Here is a 14,027-nt window from a genome sequence, read left to right as displayed (position 1 = left end):
GTACCGCCCGCCGTCACTTCTACAAGGTCTCAACGTGCACAGTGACCGCGTCTTAACCACCTCTCCCATCTCGGCTATGTCCCCTATTACTCAATCAATACAAAACCCCCATTTTTTATTTTGGTTTTTTTTTTTTTTTTTTTTTTTGCATTTCCTGGAATGCACATTCTACAGTTTTCTTGGTTTTCTACACTAAATTTGCTACAGAGAAGCAGAGCTGAATTTTATAAATCAAACCAAGTGTGTTTCTCTCGAACATCCAACATGCACGATTTTTAGCAATCAGACTGTCTACGGGACAAAAAGCTGTTCGTCTTGAAATCAAATATTTGATAGTTGCAGTTTAAAAAAAAAAAAAAAAAAAAACAAACCAACAAAAAAACCCCAAAAACCCAACCCAAAGCACATGAAGAAACTGGAGCACTGTCTTTTTAAACAGGTTACAGATGCATGGATGATATGGCAAATTTGTTTGGTGAAAGTGTAAAATGGCTAACCTTCCTCATTCTTATCAGTTCTTCCTCTTTTTCTGCAGGCTGCTGCTGTTGGGCAGTGATAAAAAAAAAAAAAAAAAAAGTTGTTGGTTCATTTAACTATGTTGAACCTCACTCTTTAACCTTAAAAAAAAAAAAAAATTATTTGAGTAACCTCACTGAATTATTAGCACAAACCTGGGGCTGGTCACCCTTCGTGGTGGGTACTGTGACCTCAATGTGCGTTTTCCTCACCTACATTTAAGAAATAAATTGGTAAAAACATTTCTTGTTAGTAGATTTGTTTCAAGAGACCATTTAGTTTCAAAACACAGCTGCACGTAGTTGGTTTTGAAATAATTGGGTGAACATGCAAAAAAAAAAAAAAACCAAAAAAAAAACAAAACTAAAAAACCAACATGCAGTCCTCCGGAAAGAGTTAATGACAGGGCAGCTCTCCGACAGCCTGTTAGTTAACAGCACCTTGACAATAATTCCTCCAGCTTGAGAATTATTTGCCTTCGAAACCAGTGCTCTCTCTAACGCTTCCCAAGATGGGCTTCCCCGCTTGGCATTAGCTTTGCCAGGCAACCTTTCCAAATTTCAGTTGGAGCTGGATCGCCCAGTGAAATCCGTACCAAAAAGCCGCATGCTGAAATTAGCACCAGACCTTCTCAAAATACAGAGAATTATTTGTAATGCGCGGGGTATTACGTTCACAGAGTCAGTAAGAAGAGACCTAGCTATAAAAATCAAGCCTAACGTGGCCAATTCTAGTTCTAGTTTGCAGAAGCACATTAAGAGCTCTCCCAGAGAAAGCCTATCAACGTAAAAAACATTTGCGTTCCGACTCTGGGCTGTGGACCAGATCCCTATCACCGATTTCACTGGAATTGCTCCTGCTGCCGTACACCAGGAACCAGCAGAGACGGCTTAGAGATGGGTGAGCTCTAAATTCAATTACCGTGAACTTCAGTGCAACCCCCACCAGCTTTTTTTTTTTTTTTCACCATATATCGGTAAAGTTGCATTTAGTCTGACTGCAGCCACCAAAACCCGGCCGTCCTGGGTTTCCTCGCACCCGGAGGGTGAGGGCTGGGATCTCCCTGGACCCAGAGCCCCGTATCTCACTCCCACCCGATGCCTGGGCGAGGAATAAACCCAGGGCAGGGGTGAAGGTGCACAGAGCTGCTGCTCTGGGACGGTTTTCGGAGCCGATGCTCCAGCCCGGCACGAGCGCAGCCTCTTCCAACAAGGTCCAACATACCTTTGATGCATCGGCTGGCTCTGGCTTGGTTTTCTCCGGTGGGATTTCTTCACGTCTCACATCGGGTTTTGCCACTTCCTTTTCTATTTTCGAGGCAGCCACCATGTCCTTGGCATCGGGCTTAGCCGGGACCGGCTCTGCAGCGTGGGCCTGAGCGATGGCTGGGGCAGAGGTGGGACGGGGACTCCTCTCAGGAGTTATCACGGCCACTGCTGCGGATGGGGGAGAGACAGGGACAAGGGTCAGAGCGGGCAACTTTTCTAAAACACCAGGCAAAGTCTTTCCAAATTAGAGTGCTGTCATTTAAAAAAGAAAGGGAGGAGGGGGCGGGGGGGAAAAAAAGGGAAAAGAAATAAAGATGTTGAGCAAAGCAGCTTGTGCGTTTAGTACGGGAAAGTTGAGATTATTTTCCTTATGGTTTAAATAAAATGAAAACAAAACCCCACAACAGATGGTTTACAAAAAGCAAGCTTGCACTCTGCAGAGAAGCCACACCAGAAAGGCAAATCTTTTTTTTTGACACCGTGCCATCGATTTCTGCGTCCCTCGCACACAACAGACACAGGAGTCCGTCCCAATGCAGCCGTTGAAATAGAAACTCTTGGAGCTGAGGCGAGTTCTTGACTCATTGGCATCTCCCTCAACAAGAAAGGGATGGTTTCTGGAAGGGCAACACAGGCTTTTCCCCACCTCCCTGATCTTTTCAGCAATTAAAGCAAAAAAAATAATCAACAAGCATTGCTCTGTAAAACTTCACAGCAACTTCCAGGTGGGTTTCAAAGCAGGCTGGGGTTGTGCGTCTGAGACGGGTATCTGCTGCCGCAGCCCAAGGCACCGCTGCCAGAAGATACCCAGCGTCTCCAGACCAGTGACAGTGCAGAAATGAATCGCGTGCTGCCAAAAAACCCTCTTTCCAGAGGATGACAGTCTTAAATACAAGCACTAGGTACACACAAAATCAACTGCCTACTCTTTCCTTCGATTCCTCATTTCCCAGACAGTCCCCATCCCGGAAAAGTCACTTCCAAAATATTCAAGCCAATACTACGCATACCTATAGACGCAATAAGCTATTTAGTTCCCCTGATGTTGGTTTTCATGGCCGTTCCGCTAAAAATATGCCCAGCAACCTGAAATAATTTCTTTGACGTGGTCTCATATTCCTAAAGTCACATTTTATGTCCCAAGGGTCACACTGTGCAACCTGCCCCAGCCACCACTGGGTTACCAGTGTCCATCCGGCTTGTCAAAGACACTAGAAAATTTGGCGTTAAAAAACAAATTGTAATTTTGAGTAACTCCATAGTAACAATTCTTGTTTTGCTGAGAAGAGAACTCATCTATGTGTATAAAACATATACAGAATAAAGCATCCGTACAAAAAGAACCTGATTTTTCAGCGACTGAAATCACATTTTTAAGACAAACTCCTAGACACCACGTCTTGCTGAAATATCCACCCTGAAGCCCCAAACCACCATCACCATCTCTCTTATCTGCCCCCCTCTTCCGCACGGCAGTTCATTTCTGTGAGCCAGACACTGCGTTATCCTTTTGGAAGGACACCCGGTGCCGCGTCCCGGTGTTACTTATGCCACGGAAGCGGTGACAGCTGCCGGGGAGGTTGTAGAGAGGGACGGCGAGACGGCAGGGACAGTTGGGATCAGGAGGATGCCGGGTGTGCAAAGCCATCATGGTGGTACCTGACTCCTTCGGGACCGGCTCTAGTTCTCTCATCACCACCATTTTTTCTTCCTCCTCCTCCTCCTCCTCTTCAACTGGGCTTATCTCAACATTGCCAAGAGCACGTTTGGCTAAAAAAGTTATGGATGTGTTAAAATGCCACCTCGAAGATGAAGCAGCAGAGGCAATACCGCCCTCAGGAAATCTGCACGGCCACCTTCCTGCTTCCCTCACAGTGCTTCAGAGCACCAGGACATGCAGGAAAAATATCAACAGCCACCAAGCTTTTCCTTTGCCACTCAACAACGAGTTCTGCGCTCATCCAGAGTCCAGAACTGCTTTATTTTAGTTACGCTTTCTTAACCTTTGCCTATTTGAACACACACTTTAAACACAGTAAAAAGCACCGCCCCAAAATTTGAGATTTAAAATGTCAGTCATCATCACCCCAGCCAAGAAAACATCCCTACTGCGACCAAAAGCATCAAGAGAAGGAAAAAATGCAGGAGGTGAACGAGGAGAAGGGGCAGCTGGAGAGGAGACCCCCGGACACGCTCGGGTCTGACGCTGGCTGATGTCCCGTCCCATGGAACATCCTCGCAGCGCAGGGGCTGGTTTAGTGTTTTTCATATTAATGGAGAAAATAGGTGAAGTTCCCAGTTTCCTCCCTCCACGGCTTCAGTCTCCTCTTCCTGCAATGACTAACCAACTCTGCTTTTAATTACGATGAGGGTGGATCTGTCTGCAGCAGTGAAGTTGCTGTGAAAGCTCTCCCCAGGGGGCAGAAGCAGGCTCTCTAGCGAAGAAATACAGCAGAGTTTAGGTCACCTCCAGGAGTCCCGGAGCACACAACCTGATTTTTGGGCACCGCATGTTCTTAAAGCTCTGGGAAACGAACTTTACGAGACGGGACAGTAACAAAAGGGGGTTAGGAGGCCACTGCACACACTTCAACACGCAGGCACACAGCCAAGCCACGGCACCTCCTCGTCTCACCCAGAGGCGCTCCCCGATAAAGCAGCGCGCTGCAGCACACTTGCAAAGCCTGGTGTGATTTTAACAGCCAAAAACACCACTGCAAACGATGCACCCTCCGTCCTACGGCACTGCATCACTTCAACCCAGCGGGTGAGAGCACGGGTGGCCGCGGGAGCCACGCCGACACCGCTGTGGCTGTACCTGACTGCGTCCGCAACGGCTCCGGTAACTTTGGCTCAGCAACGGGCACCTTAACCACCTCTACTTTCTCCTCCTCCTCCTCCGCAATGGGTTTCATTTGAAAAGTTTCAGGAGCGGGTTTGGCTAGAAAGAGGTTTGCAGGCGTTAATGGAGCGGCTGGAGAACGGTGCGGCCACACGACGGTTGCCGCAGCAGAGGCAAGAGCAAGAGGAGATCCCTCTCCGAGGCAGCAGCTGAGAACAGCAAGGAGGTTTTTAAACCAGGCAGCTTAACAGTAAGTTTTCACCGTGCAATTGCGTATCAGTCTTTCTGGTGCTGCCAGGCCCTGGAGTGTATTGGCTGAGACGGGAAAGGACACCAGGATTAAGCTTTGTGGGCTTCTCGCCCAGGCAGGGACACGTGGGGACACGCCAAGGGCTCTCCAGTGCCGTACTAGGACGGGCTCTGCCTGCAAAGCCCGGGGAGACGCAGGTGCTGGCTGGTAAAACCCAGGAAAAACCACCCCCAGGCTCCTCGGGATGAAAACCTATATAAAAATTAGCAGTTTTCGTTAAACGTACTTGAGCGACCAACTTCAAATCTAAAAGCTAAGACCATACAGCCATTTATCCTGGTGCCTTAAATGTTAATTCTCCTCCTTCTAGTTTTACAGCACCAGGCTTTCCCTGCCAGGCGATGCTGACTAGCGAGAATTCAAGGCAAGACAGTGGTGGGGAGACAGTCTGACACGTTACTTTATGAAAGCTTGGTCTACATTTCATACCAGAAAACCAGCGATGTCAAAAGAAGGCTGTAGAAAAAAAATAAAAATCAGGGCGGAAGAAGGGAAGTGGAGCGGTACACAATGCATTTGCATACGAATTATCTCCAGACCTAATGCACCGCAGGGATTCGCTATTTAAGCGACAAAGACTGCAAATATTTGACAACACCTCTGCTGTGATATGCTTATTAGTATTCAAATATGCTGTTGTACCTCCAACACCTCTTAAGGGCATTAATATTTATTAATAGTACCTTATCTTAAGAGAAATACAAGCTCCATGTAGCAAAATGGGCGGCATTTCTCAAACCACCAAATAAAAAAAAGCCAGAGGCGGCTTAAAAAATGGCAAGCAGGTGCCAGGATGAAGAATTTCAGAAGCTTTACAAGAAGTTTCAAGATCAAACTTTAAACTTTTCTAAACCACATTGACAGAACCACCCAAAAATTTAATAAGGAGATAGTTCTCAAGCGCCAGCACATCCTGAACTTTTTCCCCACCTCCCCACAAGAATTACAGGCTAACGAGGTGCAAGGCGGAGATTTAACGAGTCTCCCGGAGCCGGGGCTGTCTGTTCACTGACTGCGAAACTCTTCTTGCAAAGAAACGAAAAAAAGAAAGCCGGCAGATTTGGTGAAACTTTTGAGTTGTCAGGAACAAGCATGTAAAGGATAGGAAAGGCTGCAGAGAGTTGTAGCCACCACCACCACAGCTATACCTGGCTTCTCTCGGATCTGATCCGCGGGTTTTGGTTCAGGAACCTCAACCACCACCACCTTCTCCTGCTTCTCTTCCTCTACGGCTCTGAACTCAACTTTTTGAGTCGCACGTTTAGCTGAAGAAACGGGGCACATGTTAACGACTGCCCACACAGCAGATGGAAAAAAGGCTGCAGACTTCAACGGGGACAGAAGCGTTACGTTCACAGGCTGCTCTTTTTCCAAGCTCTGGAATTCGGGTGCAGGATCGCAGCGGGGATTTCTCTACTCAGCTGGGGTCGGAACGGTTTACGGGGCACGGCCAAGGGCTGGTCCCCTCGCCTCCGTGCATCGTCCCTGGGTAACCTCGCACACAAGCAGGCAAAATGCCTTTTGCTGTGGTACGGAGCTCAAACCGAGCAGCCCTTTCCCCCCCAGCTCTGAGGCGTGAAGCCCAAGCTCAGGGTGTCGCTGAGCCCCATAAACCCATGCCAGGAGCAGGGACAGCCTGGCTGCTGCCGCCTACGGGGCACTGGGACAGCCCCGCTCCCTCCCGGGTTGCAGAGTGACCTCGGGGCTCAAAGCAACACTGTTCCTGCTCCATCAGGTGGCCTTGGTTCAAAGGGATGCTCCCCTCGGCCCCGGATCCTCTTGGTGCAAAGGGATGCTCCCCTCGGCCCTGTATCCTAATTTTAGAAGCACCCCATGACCCAGATCAAGAGGAGCAAACTTAAGCACTCCCCCGTCCATGCCTCATCTCCTCTAGCCTGCAGCTATCCAGATCTTTGAAAAATGTCAGGGTCGAGCCCACCTGATCAATACACCACAAACTTCAACATTAGCATCCTTTTAACAAACACTGACAAGGTTTCACACAGTTGTGGCAAAAACATCTCCCCCTCAAGGAAAACTACGTAATTTGAGAAGCTACGCTGAACAAACCAAACCCTAGAATAGCTTAAATCCCGATTTACTAAAAGGAAAATGCATTGAGATTGAATGAGGAAATACCTTTGCAACCAGGACTTTGCCATAAACCTTCAGCACCCACCTACGTCCTTTTCGTCAGTCAGTTCTTGCTAGCGCTACTGTTGGTTTGCATTTTATATCCAGGTCTTGTATTAAAGTGAGAAGTTATGTTTACGGGTTTTTTGCCCTTTTTTTGTAAAGCAGGGAATTTAGGTGGTACTTAAGGAGTATTTCAGCATCCTACTGAACCCAGGCACGGAGAGAGAAGAGGCACCGGACACTCACCTCCGTCGAGGCTCCTGGAGGCTCGCTTACTTGCCGTCCGCTCGAACTGGGGAGCGGGTCGGTCGATCAAGGCACTCGCCTGCCGCGTCTGCGCCTGCGTCCGGCCACTGTAGCGGAACTTGGAGCCCAGCGCCAGGAACCTGCTCTTCGGGATGGCCTCGGTGGAAGTCAGCCTGAAAACCACAAGCACCATTTAAAAACCATACCTCCAGATCTAGGAAGCGGCAGGTAAAGAGAAATTAAAATACAAATTAAAGAAGCCTCTTGCATACGCTTGATTAACAAAGCAACACGCGCTAACAATAAGCCCCACATCTACATACACTCGAAGACCTCGGTCTCATGTATTTTATGAAGTGGAAGCTGCCTAGAAATGTACTGCAATATAAACACTTAACGTCTCTGCAACCGTTTCACTCCAATTCCCGTGAAACCCCAAGGAACACCGAAGGAGTGCTCCATTTTCAGCAGCTACTCTAAAGCATGAGTTATTCAAGGCTACCCTACTGTTTAGAAAACCCACCTGAAAAACGTGTGATGTTCGACACATACTTTCCACAGCTTCTTCGCTGCCCGGTAACTTGGTAGCTTGAACCCAATTGTACTTTCATACTGTTCTTGCTGCGGAAAATATAAGTTATTTAGGTATAGCAAAAAAATAAATGCGGCAGGAGTGCCGTTCCCAGCCCATCGACCTGTTCTGCTGCAGCACAAACTGCTGGTGTAGCCCAAGAGCAGCTGAACTCACTTCGTGATGTGCAGGAGGGGGCTCAGGTCCAAGAAAGGACAGGGCTCAGTCCACAACCCCCATGCATTGCTCAGGACACACCGGGATTTGCGTTTTGCAGCCGCTCAGACTCATTTACTCTCCCATCATGCTGCCCAGCTGCAAGACGGGGTCGAAAATTGACTTCCTTGCAAGGCTGGGCCATGGCAGACACAGAGGAGGAGGAAGAAGAGGAGGAAAGGGGGCAGATCAGATCCCCATTGTAGCCTCTCTCCCCATTGTGTTTCCAGCAACCAGGCTGCTCCAGGGAGCTCCCTGTTCACAGAATCACACAATGACAGGGGTTGGAAGGGCCCTCTGGAGATCACCTCGTCCAACCCCCTGCCAGAGCAGGCTCACCCACAGCAGGTGGCACAGGAACGCCTCCAGGCGGCTTTGGAATGTCTCCAGAGACGGAGACTCCACCACCTCTCTGGGCAGCCTGTGCCAGGGCTCTGCCACCCTCACAGCAAAGAAGTTCCTCCTGATGTTGAGGTGGAACTTCCCATGGTCAAGTTTGTGCCCGTTACCCCTTGTCCTGTCACTGGGCACCACTGAGAAGAGCCTGGCCCCATCCTCCTGACACCCGCCCTTTCAGTATTTAGAAGCGTTGATGAGATCCCCCCTCGGTCGTCTTTTTTCCAGACTGAAGAGACCCAAATCCCTCAGCCTTTCTTCATCAGAGAGATGTTCCAGTCCCCTCATCACCTTGGTAGCCCTTTGCTGTCCCCTCTCCAGCAGTTCCCTGTCCTTCGTGACCCGGGGAGCCCAGAAACAGCCCCAGCACTCCAGACATGGCCTCCCCAGGGCAGAGCAGAGCGGGAGGATGACCTCCCTTCACCTGCTGGCCACACTCTTCTTGATGCCCCCCAGGATGCCATTGGCCTTCTTGGCCACCAGGGCCCATTGCTGGCTCATGGTCACCCTCTTGTCCACCAGGACTCCCCGGTCTCTTTCCACAGAGCTGCTCTCCAGGAGGTCACCACCAACCTGTCCTGGTGCGGGGGGTTATTCCTCCCGAGGCGCAGCACCCTACACTTGCCCTTGTTGAATTTCATAAGGTTTCTCTCCGCCCAACTCTCCAGCCTGGCCAGGTCTCGCTGTATGGAGGCACAGCGTTCAGGAGAGGCAGCGTCGGGGCAGCCACCCCCTGCCTGCTGCAGTCTAAGTTAAAAGGTATGTGTCTTTTTTCTTTTTTTTTAATGAAAGCGAGACAAAGAGCCTTTATCTTGGCCCGTTTGGAAAAGAGGAGGTAGTCCTCTCGCAGTTTCAACTGTGAACTTCCCACCGGTTTCCCCTGGATGCCGGGAATACCAGGCAGTGCCAGGAGGTGGTGCTGGATGACACGTTGTTTAAATTGTCACCCGCTGGTTTATAGCTTCAGCAAGGTCAGCAGGCTCTACCTCAACACCAAGCCAAGAGCAGAAACCCTACAGAGTATAACACGCTCGTTCAGAAAAAAGCTTGCTCCCTCCCCTCCACTTCGTTTTAGCGAAGCATACACGTTGGTGATAATCAGAAGGCAATTAAAGAAGAACGTACCTCCCCTGGCCGAATCTTAATGAAGAAGCTGCTCCGTTTATAGGAAATCTTCAGGACTTTGGGCCAAGGGAAGCGGTTGATTCTCAGTTTATCTTTGTAAACAAGAAGGCCACTGGAGCAGACTCCCAGAGTGATATCCACTCCTTCCAAGTCCTGGGGAAGGAGATGTAATATATAAATAATAAGCAATGGGGAAGAATTACTCCTCTTGCGAGAACGCTCGAGGCGTTTCTGTTGCATGTCTCTCTGTACCAGCTGACCTCCTCTAGCTTGCAAAAGGAGCCTCCTGAAATAGGTAAGTTTGCTCCTACAAGGGAAGGATAATCAAATTACAAAATCCACAGGCAGGTGCACACACCCGCTGCTTCTCACCTTGGCTTGGTGAAGGTCGACTCCATACATAGACAGCTTTTTTGCATTCTCAAGAAATTCCAGGTCTGCTTGGGCTGGAGTCATGGATCTGGGGAAAGAGAGAAAGGGATTGGTATTCTCCTAACTGTTGCTTTTAGGAGGGACAGATCAGACTTCGCAAAACTGTTTACTTGTTAGATTTTCTTTTGCTTTCAATACAAGTTTGTGCCCGGATGATGGATTATTAAATAGCTCTGAAGGAACAAATTTGTGCTTTGAGACATCCTCGTAAAACGGGTGCACCTTATTTCTGTGCAGACAGCAGAGAAAAAAGCGAGGGAGCGCCGTGAAGGGGCACAAAACCTGGTTCAGTGGAAGAAACACCAATTCAGCCGAAGGCCAAGGGTGACAAGTACTGTCCCCCCCAGCCCTCCTGCCCCTGCGACCCACCCCCAAACCCAGCTATTGTTCTCCAAACCAAAGGCAAGGACAGCTGAGGCTGCCCGGCAGCAATTCCTACTGGGGCAGGGCAGATGAATGAGAGGTTTTCTGGGAGCAGATGGTACCCGGTCTGCAGGAGGGGCAACGCAACACAACTTTGCTTAACAGAAACATCCTGGTAACGGAGGCTATTATCAGCGTTATTGAGGTGCCCTTGTTAATAAGTTTCTGGTGTAAGGGGTACATTTAACAGCTCTGCTGGGACGGCGTTTGGCTGCATACATCTCACTTTGCTCCCCACTTTGACGTCTTCCTTACGGAGCACTCGCATACATCTCCTGTGCCATGTAAAGAGAGGTTTGAGTGGTGGGAGACAGGGCAGACAAAGACAATCCTCTAGGAAAGACCCAGGAGCAGTCGCCATCCCCAACACGTGCCTTGCGCTTTGCAAATAAAGCGGCCAGAGACGGAGCGTGGTTTATCAGAGTTTTCCCACTGAAACCCCCCTGACAGATTAATGTTCACAGAACAAGGACCAGAAATTAAACGGGTGCATATTGCTTCCTCCCTCCTGCACGCACGAGCAGATTAAATATAACTACATCTTATACCTTGAAGTATCCTTCTAATGAAGCCATGAATAATTCAGCAAAGTGATCTGCCACTTCTAGCACAGCTAACGGCCTTTGACTTCAAGTCATGAAGCTTGTCAGCGGCCCGGTACTTATTTTCCCTCATTTCCTCTCCTCTCGGTGCAAATGGAGGGGAATCAATTTGAAGTATTGATTTGCGGGGTTGGGAAGGTGTTAATTGTAGCTTTGGTCACAGCCGGGGGCACGCGTCCACCCTTCCCTACTGCACTCAGGTTATTAGTTCCCATCTGCGAGCGAGAAGGTCTCGTCTTCTGCTCTGTTCTCGTCATTAGTGCATCAGCCAGGAGCTTTGCACAAGTCAAGGGGCTCCGGCTGAAGGTTTTGGTATCACAGACTGGTTTTACGGGCTTTTTTATTCCCCTTAAAACCCCAAAGCGTAGAAGGGTGTAGAAGCTGCGCGTTGGCCGCTCTCACGCAGCTTCTGCAATCCATGCACTCGGAGCATCTACGAAAATAATCTCAAAATAAGGCGAGGAAGAGGTGACAGAGGTTACTGTCACCCTTTAATCTGGTACCAGAGGGACTCCAGGGGTCCTTCATCCCTGCCTGAAGAAGACACATCTGCCCAGGTCATGGCTGTGCTGGGGAACAGGAGGAGGACAGGCTAACTGCAGGTCTGTAGCTCCTGCATTATCCGGAATAATTCCACGTTATAAAGTGTTACTCATTAAACACGGCAGCAGAAAACCCCAAACATGCTGAAGGCTACAGCATATACACAAAGATACAAGATCTGCTCCAACCAGATTGCAATCAAAAACGTACATCAATCCCAAAGTAATTATTAAAAAAAAAAAAAAAAAGAGAAAAAAAAAAGACAAAGGACAAGGTTAAAACAAGCAAACTTTGCGTTTTCACATGGAATAAAAGCCACTTTCACAACTACACTGTTGAAAAAGAGCACCGTTAATAACCGCAAGACTTCGAATCTGCTCGCTAAAAACATAGTTTCCTTTTCACGTAGGAGAAAAGAATTCCAGCTTCTAGAAAGATTTTGTTATAAAGTATTAGATCTTTTTTAAATAGCAGATGTTCTCAGTAGCTGAAAATTCACACCTCACTGTTAAAGCTTCTGTTGCCAACCTAAAAATCAGTGCAGCAGGAAACGAAAAGCATGCAGCAGAGGTGGGGAAAATACCAGTAACCCCCATTATTTCAGGCTGCTGTGCACAAACAAGTCCTCCAGCCGCCGCACCTTACCGGTACGTTTTATGAAGCTCCACAACCTTCTCTTCCAGCTCTTTTGTCTGGTTCGGGGCCAATTTAAATTCACTGATGTAATCCGGGCTGTGCAGATCGGGATCGTAGTCTCCCAACTCGGACTGGACCGTGTAGGAACCCAGCAGAGCCAAAGTCGCAAAGGAACAGGGCAGTCGCCCCGTAATGATGTCTTGTCTAAGCTGAAGACACAAGTAATACCTGAAAAAAAGGCAAAATACTATTTCCAGAGAGCACAGAGAAACTTAAATTTGAGGATCAAACAGAATCTCTTTTTTTATGCCACTGATGAACGCAGTGTGATGCTCGTTTCTAACTTCTACCTGTATTTTTACTTAGGGGGGAATATTCCCACGGTAAACAGCATGGAGACAGGAGGATTTAAAGTCACCTCCACTCTGGAAAGGGAGTAGAGGGCGTTTGTGATCAGAAAATCTTGTTTTTAAATAAAAATTTACTTTTCTATATAAACACACACATGCCAGGATCATAAACAACACCGTTTTATGCATGTGGACTTCAGTGGGGAGTGGGAGCATCCCACACACTCACTAAAAACAACTGAAAAACCCTCCAAGACGTCTGGTCTCCTTGCTGAAGGATGGAATAACACCCAAATATTAAAAATTTCTATTCAGTCTTCCATTTCTAGTGGTTTCCTTTGCTCAGCGAGCTCCCTGGATTCCCGGGTAAATCACCTGGTAATGTCCTCTGTCAGCTGCGCGGGATCCGGTGGATAAAACTTGACGTTGAAGGTAAAATCCCAGGGGCCTCCTGCAATGACAAAAGAAGAGGTTGAGAAAAATAAACACGCCAGGACAGCCTCGTGATAGTCCATCTTTATAAAAAAAGCTGGGAATATCCAGCTGATCTTCAAAATACGGCCAGCGGATCGTAATACTGATTTTAGTATGTACGGCTAGCTGCTGCTTAGAGGGTGTAAGATACAATTTCATTCACAAGAGCTAAAAGACATGGAGGAGAAAACGCAGCAAACCCGTAGGAATAAAGGACAACTTGTGGAAAAACAATTAAATTCCTTGCTAGGGGGCTAAATTACGTATTTTTTCACTGACGGAAGAAATAAAAGATTAATGAAGAGAGGGTCAGGCTCCTGCTCTAGGTTAATGAACGAGTGTTGCTTTATCACTCGACCCAATTTCCAAATTTCTCGTCAGGAGCAGGTGTGCTAATTCCCTCAGCGGCGGCGTGCGCTGTGGTGGGGCGGTCAGAGCACAGTTGAAACTCAGCCCAACAAAGCAGCAGAAGTACCAAGATGGGAAGAGCTTTACAAGCCCAGACCTAACTGTTTGAATACAACTCGTTGTGAACCTCGTACAGCACAATTAAAGCATTAAACGGAGTGAGGAATCGCATAATCACACCTAGAATTGACATTATTTGTGGTACGGACAGCTTCTAGGTGACACAGCTGAAGGAGTTACTCCTTTCCCTTGAAAATAATTACGCTTATCCGCAGAAAACAGTCCTAACCAACCCATTAAGCACTCAAAGTAATTTTCATCGTTACAACTCCCGCCGGCCGTGCCCTCTAACGCCCTAGTTGAAAATGATATTTATTTCAGAAAGAGAAGACAACCCTGCGGTTAACTTGCTCAGAGATTTGTCACGACCTCAGGCAGGGAGGAGGAGGGCGGGGGGGGACACGTAGCGTCCGTGGATTTACTTCTTATGCAACACCATAACTGGGATCAAACCCACGGCATGTTGTTTTCAT

At 48.2% G+C, this 14,027-nt stretch overlaps 1 protein-coding gene across 32 annotated transcripts in view; it reads right to left on the bottom strand.

Annotated features, from left to right (window-relative positions):
* Positions 1-14,027, bottom strand: part of EPB41 (erythrocyte membrane protein band 4.1) — a 96,672-nt gene that overhangs the window by 26,310 nt on the left and 56,335 nt on the right. For 14 of the 32 annotated variants that reach the window (XR_008469761.1, XM_054223714.1, XM_054223710.1 and 11 more), the window contains 12 exons: positions 12,988-13,063; positions 12,272-12,490; positions 9,999-10,086; positions 9,627-9,779; positions 7,842-7,939; positions 7,319-7,491; positions 6,085-6,201; positions 4,603-4,725; positions 4,130-4,219; positions 1,741-1,952; positions 672-728; positions 498-542 (listed from right to left, as the gene is read on the bottom strand). Coding sequence is in view for 31 of the 32 variants with exons in the window: in XM_054223714.1 (XP_054079689.1) it covers positions 498-542; positions 672-728; positions 1,741-1,952; positions 4,130-4,219; positions 4,603-4,725; positions 6,085-6,201; positions 7,319-7,491; positions 7,842-7,939; positions 9,627-9,779; positions 9,999-10,086; positions 12,272-12,490; positions 12,988-13,063 (1,451 nt within the window). In the remaining variant the exon portion in view is untranslated. The remainder of the gene's footprint in view (positions 1-497; positions 543-671; positions 729-1,740; positions 1,953-4,129; positions 4,220-4,602; positions 4,726-6,084; positions 6,202-7,318; positions 7,492-7,841; positions 7,940-9,626; positions 9,780-9,998; positions 10,087-12,271; positions 12,491-12,987; positions 13,064-14,027) is intronic. The other 18 variants (XM_054223707.1, XM_054223717.1, XM_054223727.1 and 15 more) reach the window with 11 other exon arrangements.

The sequence above is a fragment of the Rissa tridactyla genome, chromosome 18 (assembly GCF_028500815.1).
Source record: "Rissa tridactyla isolate bRisTri1 chromosome 18, bRisTri1.patW.cur.20221130, whole genome shotgun sequence".
Lineage (NCBI taxonomy): Eukaryota > Metazoa > Chordata > Aves > Charadriiformes > Laridae > Rissa > Rissa tridactyla.
The sequence above is the reverse complement of the archived record's forward strand: the minus strand, read 5'-3'. Positions and strand labels throughout refer to the sequence as shown.